The 15,777-nt window shown below is 32.4% G+C and overlaps 1 protein-coding gene across 2 annotated transcripts; it reads right to left on the bottom strand.

Moving 5' to 3' along the window:
• Positions 1-681: 681 nt before the first annotated feature.
• On the bottom strand, positions 682-6,515 carry LOC145580094 (uncharacterized). Of its 2 annotated transcripts, XM_081637434.1 has the most exons (3): positions 6,317-6,515; positions 3,667-3,752; positions 682-3,099 (listed from the first exon to the last, which is right to left on the bottom strand). In XM_081637434.1, exon 3 carries the CDS (start codon positions 2,808-2,810, stop codon positions 900-902), a length of 1,911 nt encoding a protein of 636 aa, XP_081493560.1. In that variant the 5' UTR covers positions 2,811-3,099; positions 3,667-3,752; positions 6,317-6,515; the 3' UTR covers positions 682-899. The 2 variants fall into 2 exon arrangements, with proteins under 2 accessions (XP_081493560.1, XP_081493558.1); XM_081637432.1 differs by lacking the exon at positions 3,667-3,752.
• Between the last annotated feature and the right edge of the window lie 9,262 nt (positions 6,516-15,777).

The following is a 15,777-nucleotide window of genomic DNA, read 5'->3' as shown; positions in this document are numbered from 1 at the left end:
CAAGTCATGCACCCAAAACCTTAATGTGCCTAACATTGATTAATTTTATAATCACATAAGCTAATTGACAATAGACTTGTTATAACGGGACAAATTAACGCTTACAAACCAAAACAGATAACTCATCAACCAAATATGACTGTCCAAAATTGATCCAAACCAAAACCAATCCTGTTTGAATATACTTGTATAGATTAGTAGTACAAGTTTAGTAGTGTGCTAGTATAGGTTTAGTAGTATATAAATACATGTAACAGTAATTTGTATCCAACTTTTCATTCTACCAATAATACGATACTCTTTCTTCTTCTCTCTTTCTCGTATTCTGACCTCCTCTAATATTCATCAATGGCTTCCCTTGCTCATCTCCATCATTTTCTTCCCCCGTAAACTTGAAAATTAACAAATCCGAACAACTAATGTACCACTTCTAAAGAGGACTAAAGTTTTGGAATAGAAGATAATTGTTTTTGGATCATAGTTCTATCTAAACAAAAGGAAGTTATCCAATATCCAGTTCCAACTTTCACAAAATTCTGATCAAAAGTTAGCTCTCAACTCTTTGAGAAATGCTTTATCAAATAGAAGAACATCGTGCAGGGGACAAAAAAAATTTAGTTACTTAAACTAGCAGCAGTGATGTACAACAAAGAACTAAAGTGGAGATATGACAATGTCAACAAGGAAGAAGAGAAGTGCTAAGTACACTTATCAACTCAATAGTAATGCAGGGTGAATGACACCTACAACAATAAATAGCATGGTTCACAGGAACTATTTGTACATGTAATGTAATAACTTACAGCTTTATACACAATTACAAGAACAATACAAGGAGGCAGAGGAAAACCTTGAATGAATGTGGCAGCAAATAATGCATCACAATGACTTTTAACACTTCATATCCCATGCACAGCGTTTTTATTCAGATTTCCTCCGAGGAAGGACATTAAGCCTCCACCATGTACTCTACCCTCGGGAATTAGAAATTCAAAATTGCCCCTTCTGTTATCACCATTGCGTAGCTCGTTCTGTTCACCAGCAGTTGTCTGCACTGAATAAGATGAGGCCGACTTCATTGACAGGGGTACAAGCACCTCAGGGGGTATGAGATGCTGCCTTTTAGTTGGCCTTCCCAATGATTCTTCACAATCAGAGATGACACTTATTCCAGAAGAAGAATTCTTGTTGTCCAAACTGCTAGCAATAGTGGAAGAAGAGGTAGAAACAAGACCGTGGAAGAGGCCAGGGCCAATCAAGCCTCGCTTGTTTTCTCTTTCCTGAACCATGCTGCTGTGGGCTGCACATAAGCCACTTCTACCCCGAGCAAATTTCTCACATTTACCATCACCCCAACTGCAGCGTTTTCCACCCCCATGAGCTTTGCAGAAGTCAGTGCTCCCTTGGGCACTCTTCCCACAATTCTCAACCTTACATCGCTTCCCACCACCATGTTTGACACAGCAATCAGTGCGACCACGAGCACTCTTTGAACACCCAGGAACAGCACACCTCTTCCCACCTCCATGGGCAACACAGTAGTTCGTGCCCCCATGAACACTCTTAGGGCAGATCCCACCCCCATCAAACATACATCGCTTACCCCCACCATGTCCTTTACATAACGGTGTGCTCCCCTCAGCACCCTTTGTACAGCCAGCAAATATGCATCGTTTTCCTCCTCCATGTGCTTTGCAATACATGGTGCTACCTTGAGCCCCCTTTGCACAATTCTGATACTGACAACGCCTTCCACCCCCATGAGAAATGCAAAGACCTGCCCGGCCTTCAGCACTCCTTGTGCATCCCTCCACCTTGCATCTCTTACCTCCACCATGTCGTATACAGAGCCCCGATTTTCCACGGGCAGCTTTAGAGCAACCTCCAGGATACCCACATCGGCGTCCCCCACCATGAGCAATGCAATTGTCTGTTTTTCCCTCAGCACTTTTAGTGCAACCTAAGTGCTGGCATCTCCTTCCTCCTCCATGGGCCTTGCAGTAAGCAGTACGGCTTTCTGCACCCTTATTACAACCAGGTTTCTGGCATCTCTGTCCACCACCATGACCAATGCACAGACCTGATGCTCCCCGAGCTCCTTTTGTACAACCCATAAAACGGCATCTCTTTGCATTATGTGGCCTATTGTCCACAGATGTAAGTGTAGCTGAATGGTCAGATACAGTTCCCATAGTACAACTTGTTGTATTAGAAGGTTCAGAACCCAAATGAGATTTATCAGAAGAAGATTTTGAGCCAAGATCAAAACCATCCCACATCTGTACAGGGGCTGATCTACAATCATTTCTAGGAGCCAAAAGAAGAGATGGCATATAACCACCTGATTGCTTTGCAGAAGTAGAGCCCTCATCAGCCACAGGAACAAGAGTGGGATTAGCAACAGATACTTGGCTTGTGAACTGATGTGAAGTAAACTCAGTTTGGGTTGATATCGAAAAGTCCAAAGAACTAAACAAATTTCCAGTTTCTCCAGAAAGCCCCAGTTTCAAGATCGAATCACCATTGCCTGACAATCCTTGGAGCGATGATGAAGAAGATCCCTTCAATTGCTTATTTTCTGAGTAGGCCCGTGGTGTAGGGCCTAATCCAAGTACAAGTCTGCAACCATCATCGAGAGTCATGGAAGTTAAAGCCCCAGGGTCATTTTGAGCATTATGAAATTGAGAATTACTGCTCCTTTCATAGCCAAGGCAGTCCAATCGCAAAGAGGTATCACCAAATTTGTCATTTCTAGCAAAGTCATTAGAGCAAGAGAAATATGCTCCCTTTCCATTGATATTCATCCTCATCAGTTTAATTTTAAGAACAAAAGAAAACAGTAGACACACTAGCAGTATAATTTCAGCCACAAGCCTCTATAACATTCACAAATAGTAGACCAGTTGCAACTAGAGCTTTCAACAAGAAACTTCCACCACTGACAAAACCTGAAGTGTCAGCTCTATCCATAGTATTGACACTGGAAGAGAAACAGCCTACTTCCGGTTATGTTTACAAAAAAACCCCCATTACTTAAACCAGCCTGGTCGTTATTTGAAGACTTATGACAGGCACTCTGGCAGAGTTACTTTAATTAACCTAGCAGAACAAAAAACCATCCTGAATTAGTAATGATGACAGTAACAAAGTCAATAAATAAATAAATAAATAAATAAGAGGAAAAGAGCAACTGTAATATAAATGCCAAGGTCTTATAGCAACTTGCAAGTTAAAGCTTATGAAAGAGAAAATTTCACATAAGAAAGGGATGAAAAGCCATTTGAAAGAAAAGGGCAACATTTAACAGCATTTCCTGATAGCAGGAGCTAGAAACCACATGTTGGATAATCAAAATTTCCCTAAATTACTGAAGGCAAATTGTAAATAACGATGTCCTTCAAATTCACTGACATCAGCCCAAAAAAAAGCACAAGTAACACAAAAATATAACTGACTGGAATGGCACCAAGGTGTCAGCCAAGGCCAATTTAGTCCAATAACAACTTTCTTCGTAAAGTTAACCATTTTTCTAAATCATTACTCTTGAAGTCTTGTTTTAGCTCAAAGCTCTATAATTCTATATCATGGGATATTCCCTTTATATAAAAAAAATAAGAAATAAATTGAAAAAAAAAACAATAATTTAAAATCAACTAGGCTGCATACTACTTTCCATTGATAAGAAACTGAACAAGATCCATAGAAGAGGAGCATCATCTGCAATGTTTTCTTCAGCTCTATATTCATATAAACTGAAATAATCATCACAGATAATAATAGTCAAAAATCATAATTCAAATAAAATTACATACTTTCAGATATAGCACTCTACTACATTCATATTATATCTCATTCCAATTAGCACTAGTAGATAAAAAATAAAATTCTCATAATTACAAGAAGTTTATACATTGACTATATCCGCCAAAGAGAAGTCCCATGTCAAGACACTTTTTGTCTGCAGGGGCATTTCTTCGGAAACAGAAAGCACAAGTGAAGAGACATTTATGCCTGAAATTCTGAAAACCTTGCATAAGATACTAGATAGTCCATAAATTGCTACCACAGTACCACACTCCAAACATGCTATCTCCTAGGAAAAAGATGAACAGAGAGGAAATGGAGGTGGTATAGCCATTTCTATTATAAAAAGTTATACTTGGTTCACATTAACAGGTGTTAGCGCAGTGATTGTTACAAGGTAAAGAGTCTAAAGACTTTCATTTGATCCTCCCTAAGAAACTGAAATGATCTCCAACAGATTCCAATTCTTCCTTTCTTTTTCCATTTTTTTTATTGACATTTTTTATTCTTTAGTCAAATTAATTTCATCATATAAGATGTTGCTAGATTTGTCTTAATGTATATATTCATAATATCAACTTTTAAATTTTTTTACTTCGTATTTATTATAATTAAACAAACTTTAATGGTCAAAATTGTGCATCCGTTAGTGCAAAAATCAATGTCAAACAACAAATAACTTTAAAGGGAGTAGATGATATTCCCTTTGTCTTAAAACGAAAAATATCATTTTTGAGTTTCGCGGTCAAGCTTTGTCAAGTAATGTTAAATTTCTATAATTAGGACCCAATTTTTATAATTGTAAATAAAAAGAAATCAATTAAAAAAAAAATATTTCTTTCATAATAATATTTCGTATCAGTTTTGACAGATAATATATACCTTATTAAACTAATAACTCTATACCAAAAAACTGGGCAAATATAATTTTAGAACAATAAGAATAGATTTAATTAGCAATTTTTAATTTTAAGTGCTAGATAAAATATTGGTTAGAAAAGGTTGATTTTAGTTAATAAAAATAGTTTCAAACAGCAAAAATCAATTGTAATAGATGAAAATAACTATAGTTCAATATCAATGATAAGTACAGGGCTTTATAATAGCAAAGTAACAACACTATTATAATGACAAGTTTACAAAACAATTACTACCTCCGTTTTTTATTAGTTGACACGTTTTGACTTTAGCAGTATTTACACACCCACCTTTGACGGTATTTTGTGGTTTATATGTGATAAAAAATAGTCATGTTGGATTTTTTTTCGATTCGTCACGATATATATCTCAAAATATCAACTTTTTATAACTTTTGTTTATCGGTAATTAAACATATTAGTGGTTGAATTTGTGAATTGGCAAACGTGACTAAAGAAACGTGTCAACTAAAAAGAAACGAAGGAAGTACTTCATTTGTTCATCGGATATTTGACTTTTCTGATGAAAACTGGCAACAAGGTGTGGAGAACAAAAATAAGCTCTCCAACAAAACAAGCCAAGTCCATGAAGGGAACATATATGTAATAAATTCTACAATTCGTCCATTAATCGATAATTCAACTGAGCTATATTAATCCTCAAATAATGAACTAATCTTATAATGTTAGTACAATTATTTTAATCATGTACTCATCATCCTAAACATAAAGGTATTTTGGGATTTTTTTTTTTTTTTACACTTTTTTGACAATATAGCTAGGCATTTTCAGGTTTAAAAATAGTCAATTTGATCTACTTCCATTATTTGGTCGACTTACCCTATATTGTTATGAACATAAAGCTCCTCATTAGAAAGAAATTTGACAAGATAACAGACAAAAATTTACAGTAATACTTTGACTAAATCAACATTAATTTTATCAGATCCAGATAATAACTTAACCAATTTCACTCAAACATAAAAACACTTGCCATTATTTCACCATAATTTTAATCTAACATACCCCAATCCATCAACATTAACACCCGCAATTCCTTTTCTTATCCGTAAACGTCAACTAACTTGGTTGAAGTCTTAGTACGATCTTGGGATCGAAACTCGACTACATCACAGCTTTACACCCAAAAAAAACTCTTACCTAAAAAAGTTGGAAAAAAAAAAATCCTAATAATCTGAAAATAGATATACCAAATACGTAATTAAAAAAAAAAAAAAATCAAAAAAACCATAGTAATCTTTCGAAACATAGAATCCAAGTACAACCCAGATATTAAAATTAACAAACTATGAAACTACCAATTTAGAAACTCAAATTTACAAAACAACAGCAAGATTAAACGAATATTTATCGAATAATTAATTAATAGTACAAGTCAATAACCTAAATTACCAAATAAGCAATAAAATAAACACAAAAACAATATAACTAAAAAAATCAACAAAGCCCAAAAAAATGTACACATATTTAATATTCAATCCTCGAAAAAAAAAACAATATTTCGGAGAAATTAAAGGGAAAAATTAGAAGGGGAGCTGCAAAAATAGGAAAAAAAAGCTAAAAATGGAAAATACCATGAAAAGATAGAAAGATTCCCGATCTATGAAAGTTTTGCAGATGATTCCAGAAACACCATTGAAGCTGAGAGAAGAGAGAGGAGAGAGAAAATGTGAGAAGAAGGAGAGAGAGAGAGAGAGAGTGACAAATGTAGAATAGGTGGAAAATCAACGGAAGCAAATGAATCTTTTTGCGTTTTTTAGAGATTCTTTCGAGTATAAATTTTGTTTTGTGACAAATAGGGGGTGGAATATGAAATGTCGAAAATGCCCTTGTGGGGTTGTAGATGACACTTTTGATTGGCTGATTGGGACAACGCATACTTTTTTAAGGGAAAGGGACAGTGAATATGGAATGACTATTATGCCCCTTGATATGTTTTCGTAAATCCTTCGTACTCGCATATTTCATAAATATTGCAACAAGGATGAATTTATAATCCAAAGCATATTTTATATGTTAAATATCAATAATTATGAAAGAGTAAAAATTATAAAAAAAAATTGATATTGTGAAAGTATTTTACGAGACGAATCTAACAAGACTCACATGACTATGGCTGTGTTTGGTAAACAGCTTATTTGAGCAAAATTAGCTTATTTGACCAATATTAGCTTATTGGCTAAATAAGCTAATTCAAGATGTTTGATGGGAAGCTTATTTGAAAAACTTATTCCACTAAATAAGCTCTTTTTGAAAAGGCTCCTTTTAGGAGCCTTTTCAATTAGCTTATTCATTAATTATTGTGAAATGACACGTATACTCTCATTTAATTTAAAATCCTACCTAATACCTAAAATACCTATCCCACAATTAGCTTATTGGTCATTTCACATACTCAATCACCTTTAAGCTATCAGCTATTTACCAAACACTTTTATACAATCAGCTAATAAAATAAGTTAGTCAAATCAGTTAATACAATCAGCTAGTCAAAATCAGTTAACATAATCAGTTTCAGCGTTCAGCTTTAAGCTATTCACCAAACATGGCTTATATTTTATTTAACGTATAAATCATATAATATGTTGTCAAACAAACGTGATGAATAGTGTAAAAGTCCAGTTATTGCAATATTACTAGGATGGAGAAAGTACAATTTAGGAATTGGTAATAATCGGCCAATCGTGTCATTTAAATCGGGTGTAAGTCTGATTAGATTGATCTAGTTATACTTGAATTCAAATGTCATTCATGTATGTTATTTCATTAAGTTATATTTTACGAGACGAATCTAATAAGACCCCACATGACTGTTTTTTACTTTACTTATAAATCATAATATGTAGTCAAACAAATATGATAAATACTCTGTAGTATAAAAGTCCAGTTTTTTGCAATATTACTAGAATGAAGGAAATACATTTTAGGAGTTGGTTATAATCGGTCAATCGGGTCATTTAAATCGGGTATAAGTTTGATCAGATTGCTCAAGTTATATTCGAATTCAAATATCATTCATTTATGTTATTTCATCAAGTTATATATTCGAATTCAGATAATCAACCATTTGTGTACGATAATGATTTCGGAATTTAAATTCAAAACTTTTGTATTGATTATTGTCACATTTCACTATTTTAGATATATCGATTTTTAATATCAACTAATTTAGCTGGTTAAACTATATGTGGAACAGGGAACCGAGTTGATTTAACTTCCACATTAATGTATCTATTATGATTTTCTCTACGTTAAAAATAAAAAAAAGAAAAAAAATGTAAGTTGAAAGGGTAAAGTGTAATTTAAAGAAAGAGATAGTTAAATGTGGGGAGGTAGTCGTAATCAGGGGTAGAAAATGAAAAGGAATAAGTGGCTAAGATGAGAAGGGATTGTCTGCTTCTTCACAACAAAACAAAATAACTAAAAAATTTATTTTAAAAAAAAATGCCAAATACACAAAGTGGAGTGTGTCTGTGCAAGGTGTGACGCGCGAAAAATCCAAAGAAAGAATGATGAGACTATTTTAGGAATTTACTATACCAAGAGAGAGAAACGGTTAGACATTATTAATGATGTCATCACCTGATTCCACCCACTATTGGTCTTTCAGATTCCCTTATTGTCATTTTACTACTTCTTCCCTTTTTTTTTTACTCCTCTCGTTATATACTCGTATCTCCTTCTTTATACGGAATACATTATATTTCCTATTTTCCTATTTTAAAATTCTAAAATATTATTCCTATATTTATTTGTTTTTAAATAATATATGAATATTATTATATTCTTAATTACGGGTATTTAGTATGAGGAATAGGGATAAGAAGGATAAAAAGATAGGACAAATATGAAGGATTAGTAGTTGGAATAAGGATAAAAATGATGTTGTCCTTAGTTTGGTACCAATTGGGAATTAGATGGGAATAAGCAAGAAATTTACTTAACTACTTTTACTCATATTTCTCCTCTTTCTTCCTCCTTTCCTTCATTAAGAATAATAATGTATTTTGTCTCGTTAATTTTATCCTTATCCCCTATAGTAGAGGTGATTAACATTGATTCGGCCCACCAGCCTGACCCGATCCGATCCGAAAATTGGGCGGTTTTAGACAAGCCTAAAAATGCAATTTTAGTTCAAAATCCGAACCTGACCCGAAAAAGGCCAAAAGGCCCGCTTTGACCCGATAAGCCCGCTACTTTTTGCGGGTTTGGGCACGAGAAATTATGTTAAGGCCCAACACGATTTTTGATCACCTCTGCCTCATACCACCTCCCCGTAGTTATTATTTTAGAGGGATAACTTGCATTTTTATCCCTATCCCCACCTCATTAGTTATCCCCATCCCCCTAAACAAACAAAACAATATTTAAATCCCCTTCCTCTTATCCCTATTCTCCTCTTTTTATCCCTCCAACCAAACACCTTTTTTTTTTCTTTTTTTTTTTAACTTTATTCATAAAACTTTCTAAGAATATTGACGCATTTATTATGGTATAATTTTTGGATTAAATGGGAATATAATTGTCATTTCACCTTAATATACTTGAATTAAAGCCGATGAAAGACCACCTTTGGGCAACTTATTGAAAATGAGTTTATTTAGCTGAATCAACCCTTTAAATCAGCTGATCACCAAACACTCTAATTATCTTATCTGTAGTGGTCAAATTAATTAATTTTTCCCTAATGAGCTCTCCACCAAACACCCTCTTAAAATTTTGGTCTAGAGGAGTTGATGAAATAGTATAGTAGCCTAGTGGGATCAATAGCAAGAATTATGAGCGAAGTTGTAATATCTATCCCCATAAAGCAAACTCAAGTAATGAACATACTAAAAAGAAAAATAGTGTAATCATTAAGGGACAATGCATGGATTACTTACTACTTTTGTAGTTCCTTCATTGTTCATTCACTTTTAACTGCAATAGTTTGTTTATTCGATCAAAAAGCTTACGTACGTTTTTCATCTTCATTTGACATGTTTGTTTTTTTACACATATATGGTAAATTGAGTCAAAATCAACCTATCCCAGCTCATTGTTGTTTAACTTGAGATAAAGTATTTTTTTAGTGATTGAATCAACGTGATCGAGGGTAAAGTTGTGGTTCTTTACAATTATGAAAAGTGGTATGATCAAGTTGAAGAAACTGACGGAAAAAAAATAAATAGTAAAGCAAATTTTAAGGAATTGAGGGAGTAAGCTAATTGCAAAACCTTGACTTTTTTTCAACGCTAATGAGAACCCTAAATTTACACCAACTCTTATGATTTTTTGGTTTAGTATTTGCTCCTAAAATCTCGAAACTATAAGGTAAGAACCTTATCAAATGAGTCATATCTTGTTTATCATAGAACATTGACTTGGGATGGAGTATCAGATCATGAGAACCAAAAAAAAATGCACTTTGTATAACTTGCCTAGAAAGTTATTAGTGATTCTATGTATGAGATGAGAAATTGTAATAATTTATAAACCCAAATTTATTCTTGTATAAAACACTTTTGTATCTCTACCATAATTTATTGGATAAAGATATAAAAGGTAGGCAGCAACTAATAAGTAATTAAAAATTGCTTGTGTTGTAGGGCTGTAGAGAATGAGGTAGTTTTGGTGTTTTGAGAGCCACAAGGGTAGGAGTGAGAATCGATCACAAGATCTTCTGGTATTGAGAGGGAAGGAGAATGAGGTAGTTTTTGACACCAATGAAAATTGCTTTTGCAATGACTTAAACTCTAACCTTTGTTTATGGTTTGTATTACTACTTTTAACTGTATTGCCTACCTTTTGGCTTCTGAAGGAGCTACCTTCAGCTCAAACTCTGTATCAAACTTGGTTTTTTGGGGATGTCCTAGTTTCTCATAGTGAGAAACAAAATTTGTTTCTCACATGGCATTTTCGTAAATAAACCAACAACTTTATTCAACTTTATTTAATTGTGGAGCCCACAATAATGAAAAAGTTGTTGATTTATTCACGAAAATGTCCCCGTGAATTTCGTTTCTCAATATGAGAAACAGGGAATTTCCCGATTTTTATTAATGTTTAAGTAGCTACTGCCTAGCTTAATGTCGTTTAACCAAAAAGATGAAGATATATGTAGCGCTCATGACTACATATAAGCATTAAATAGACCTCTTTGCTTGATAATTAAAGGCCCTGTTCACTTCACCTTAAAAAAATAATTTTCAGTAAAAATAAGTTCAGTTCAGTAAAAATAAGTTCAGTTCAGCAAAAATAAGTTCAGTTCAATAAAAATAAGTTCAATTCAGTAAAAATAATTTCAATTCAATAAAAATCAATATTCTTAAAGAAGAAATATAACTGAAAATCAGTAAAAATAATTTCAATTCGTTCAGTAAAAATAATTTCAGTTCAGCAAAAATAATTTCAGTTCAGCAAAATAAGGTGAAGTGAACGGGGTCAAAGTTGAAATTTTTTTACATTATCATGCATAAATCAGTGTATTAATCCATATTATTTTAATATTTTGCTTCTTATACATAGCTTTTAATTAAAGGTATTAAAGGCTATGTTTATCATTTTGCTAATTCACTATGGGGGCGTTTGGTATAAATTCCGTAAGCGAAATGGAAATGATTTATATAAGTAAGGGAAAGGGTTATGATACATGTTACCTTTGATATATGTTTGGTATCTTTATGAAATGGAAACAAATTGAGGAGTTTATGATTGAGGAGCGAAACACATTTTGTTTCCACTAGTTGGATAAGGGTAACAATTTGGGAGATTTTGTTACCCTTTGAAAACGGTATTTGTTATTTGTAGCTCATACCAAACTAATAGAAACGGAAACACTTATTTGTTTACGTTTCCTACATTATAAATTTTCATACCAAACACCTCGTATATGTATTTACTTTTTCTTAGGGGTGTCAATCGGGTTTGCGGTTCGGTTTTTGGTTCGGTTTATCGGTTTTCGATTTACAACGGATCGGTTTTTAACGGGTTGGAATTATTATCGGGTCAGTTCGGATCGGTTTTAAATAATTTCGGGTCGGTTCGGTTAGGTTTGTTTTATTACAGTTCTTTTCGAGTCGGATTCTAATCGGGTCGGGTTATAATTGGTTCGTGTCATAATCGGTTCGGGTTAAAGTCGGCCAGTTAAAAAACGGTGTTTGTCAGTTTAAAGCGGGTTTTGGGTCAAAACATATCGGGTCCTAATCAGGTCGGGTTGTAATCGGTTCAGGTCATAATTGGCTCGAGTTGAACTTAGTCGGTTTGACAACGGGTTTTGCCAGTTTTAAACGGGTTACGTTAACGTATATATCCTAGTATATCCTAAACATTCTATAATTAGTTATTCCAATAGATCATACGGAGTATTAATTAGTTGTTTAGCTTTAATTAAGTCCCTTTTCTGTATAAAGATTTTCAGGATCAAATAATAATAACAAATGTAGAGTTAGCTTTTGATTCAGATTTTTTTAATACAATATAGTGTTCGGCTTTAAGTTACAGGTTGTAAACGATTTGGGTTTATCGGGTCTTTGTCAGGTTTAATCGGTTTCGGTTTACAATGGGTCGGGTTGCTATTGGGTTCGGAAGTACTCGGTTCGGGTTGTTCTCGGTTTCGGGTTGCATCAGTTCGGCTTGATAACGGGTACGGTTCATTAACGGTTCTCAAACATTCGGATCGGTTCAGTTTCAGGTTTTAAAAATCGGGTCGGGTCGGTTTACGGTTTTAAAATAACAGGTTCATAGCGGTTCGGTTCCTTTTTGGAACAGTTCGAAACGGTTCGGATTCACCAGTTCGGGTCGGTTTTTGACAGCTCTACTTTTTCTTAATTGGCATGGGAGTCATTCAATGAAAAGAGTAAACTCTTGTGATTGATTTTTTCTCCTCCTTAAGTTTATTTGTTTAAACTTGTTTCTAAAAAATGTTGAGATGAAGTACACAATAATTCTATTCCAATAAACCTTACAATTTTATAGATGGGAAAACTCTCTTCGTTTTGAAATTGTATGAGACTACTATATGTAGTAATAAGGTTACGTTAAGTTTTTGTGAAAAAAAAAAAAGGTTACCTTAAGTTAATTTAAGCTATTTAAAATGAGTTTTTCAAATATCTAACGGGATTCTAACTAAAAATGACAACGATTCAATGAATTAGCTTCATACATTAACTAAATCCAATTTTGCTTTCGTGAGGAAAAGAGTTTGGATGGAGGAATCCCCTTCGAAATTTTCCTCTCAAGATTCTTACCCATTAATGAAAACCTAGTTAAACTATTTTATGTATAAAATGAAAAAACCTTGTCAAAATTGGAAAGATTGAAAGAATCTGATCCTATTATGTTGTTATATTGACTTATTTATAGGTAGTTCATATACCATGCGCCTCTTCCCAAAGTTTACAATAGGCAAAAGATACCATAAGGGTAATATTGTAATTAATGTATCACATAGATGATGTCACACTATAGGACAGTACCATGATATTAAATTATTTCAATGCTAATTATTTTAAGCAGAAAACCATATTAGGTCCTATAGAAGACGTCATATTGAGACTACAAGTCATTAATTATTTTAATATTCTTGCCTATCAATATTTTTAAAAAGAAATATTTTAGCTTTTTAAAATTTTGTGTGGAGAATATATCATATATTCATATTCCTAATTTGCTTTAGTCTTTTTCCAACTCAAAGAAGCATCCAATAATTGTCATTTAGAAGTCGTGGGTCCAATGGACCACGTTATTATGTCATGATAAAAGGCATAAATTGAAAAGAAAATTCAACAAAACAAAACAATGGAACTCATAATGCATGGTAAGGAACTAGGGTTCCTAGAGGAAGTAATTTTGATCGTGGTAATTTCACAATTTCATCGGTACTTCCTTTATTTCAAATTGTTGTCCACAAATTTTATATATGGTATATATTATTAAGTTTAGTTGAGTGATTCTTTCTCAAAAAAAAAAAAAAAAAATAAAAAAAAAAATAAATAAATAAAAAAAATAAAATTAAGTTTAGTTGAGTGAATATGACAAGATAAAAAATTATTAGAATAATCAACTTTTGTAAGATTGAAATTGTAGTCGATCTTCATATTTTCTTAACTTAACCACCCTTTTTCACCTAGCCTTTTTAAACTAAGCAAGAAGGCATGAAGTACATAGAGGCATTTTTCACTAGACCTTATGAAAGTATAATATTCGAATAGTGTAGAAACATTATTGAGAAAAAGGTCAAAATATCGAATAGAGACATTACTTTAAATGATAAAATAAATTATAGAATTATCATAAGGTCTATTAAAATTTTACTCTTTTCATCTATTTTCTCCGTTTTTCTTTTATTGCACCATAAGGACTTTTACACTATTTATTTAATCTTCTATTATCATCATTTGCGATTCATCCATTAGAAAAAAGCATACTCCATAGTTATGTGGAATCTAGTTAGATTCGTCTCGAAATCTACTTTTCATTTAATTTATCAATTTTTTAAAATAATTTTTACAAAAGTATAATTGAAGATATTAATAGCTAAAGTTATGCATTGATGAATGTAAAATATCTCATGGTGCAATAAAAAAATAACGAAGGAAGTAGGTTAATGTCTCTAATCATATGCAGTATGTAGAATTATCATCATAGCTAAGAAAATCTGATCAATTGAATGGTTATGATATCAACTTATATCGTTGTAAAAAATATCTTCAAAAACTACTATATGTTCACGAAAGCTTGACTCACTTGCTATATTCATTAGATTATGTGATCAAAATAAATAACTTTGACTACATTGTATTGTTTACAAAAGAGGAAAAAAAACTTATGAACTGAGATTTTGTTACTCTTTTCATGTAAATTATCGACATTTTATCTTTATATACGGAGTATATAATTTTCACACACATATATATATTTTGACAAAGAAACTAATGGTCAAAGATATGATAATGTCAATAGGATACCAGGCAAAAGCCAAGTAAGTTAAACTATCTACTTTAAGAACACATCGTAAATAATCTCTTAGCTTCCATTATTGGTAATATTATTAACTTCATTTTGTAGTTACATAAACTCTTGTAAATGTATCTTTTAAGCACAGAATTATATGAATAGTTTATTTGATTTCCTTTTCATTTGCTCAGCAAAATAAATCATTTTATTCATTATACTTTGTATCCTTATCCACATAATTATACGACAATGATTTAAAATACTAAAACATAATAACTTGTACGTAAGTATTTCAATTAAGATTTGAAATATTTTCCCTTTTTTAGTCGATACGATTTTTTTTTGTATTAACTAAACAAAAATTAAAAAAAATTAAATCTATTCAAACTGAAAACCGAATACACACCAATAGGAATAGTTAGAAACTTAGAAAGAAAATATGGAGAATGAGAGGAGGAGACAAGTTCGATGTAAATGACAGAAAAGCTAGATGGGAAACTCGACCCCAATATCATAATCATTAATAATAATCCAACTTGATTAAAAAGTGATGACGTTAGCTAGACAATATAATTAAAACAAAAGAGTAACCTCATTCTCACTACTTGTATTGGTATCACAATTATATAAGAAAGAGCATGTGGGACTAGTTTAAACAAATGTAAAACAAATTAAACAAATTATACGTCATCAAAATTGTCCTTTTCTTAACTAATATAATTAATTTTTGATTACTAGATTTTTAATGCATAACCAATGAGAAAAGAGGCCCAACTTGACTTTTTTGTTAAAATATGATTAATTATTTAATTAAATTAAGCACGTAAGTAAACTATGATAGGTTACACCCAAAGCTAGGTCACTCTTATTTAACACTTTGAAACTTTCTTAATTGATTTGATTAAGGAGTGTTGGTTGAAGAGGAGACAATGACAGGCACGAATACCTCAAGATTCAAGTCTTTAATCATGTTTAATGGCACCTTAATTAAGAAAATTAATTATTTAATTAAAGTTTTGTTAGTTGGATTCCGGAATCAGATTAATTGATTTCTTTCGTATTTGTATCTTTCTTATGTCATACCAACCTGAAGCAAATT

The sequence above is a fragment of the Chenopodium album genome, chromosome 14, assembly GCF_948465745.1.
Source record: "Chenopodium album chromosome 14, dcCheAlbu1.1, whole genome shotgun sequence".
In the NCBI taxonomy this organism is placed as follows: Eukaryota; Viridiplantae; Streptophyta; class Magnoliopsida; order Caryophyllales; family Amaranthaceae; genus Chenopodium; species Chenopodium album.
Note: the sequence above shows the minus strand (reverse complement) of the source record. Positions and strands in the feature narration are given on the sequence as shown.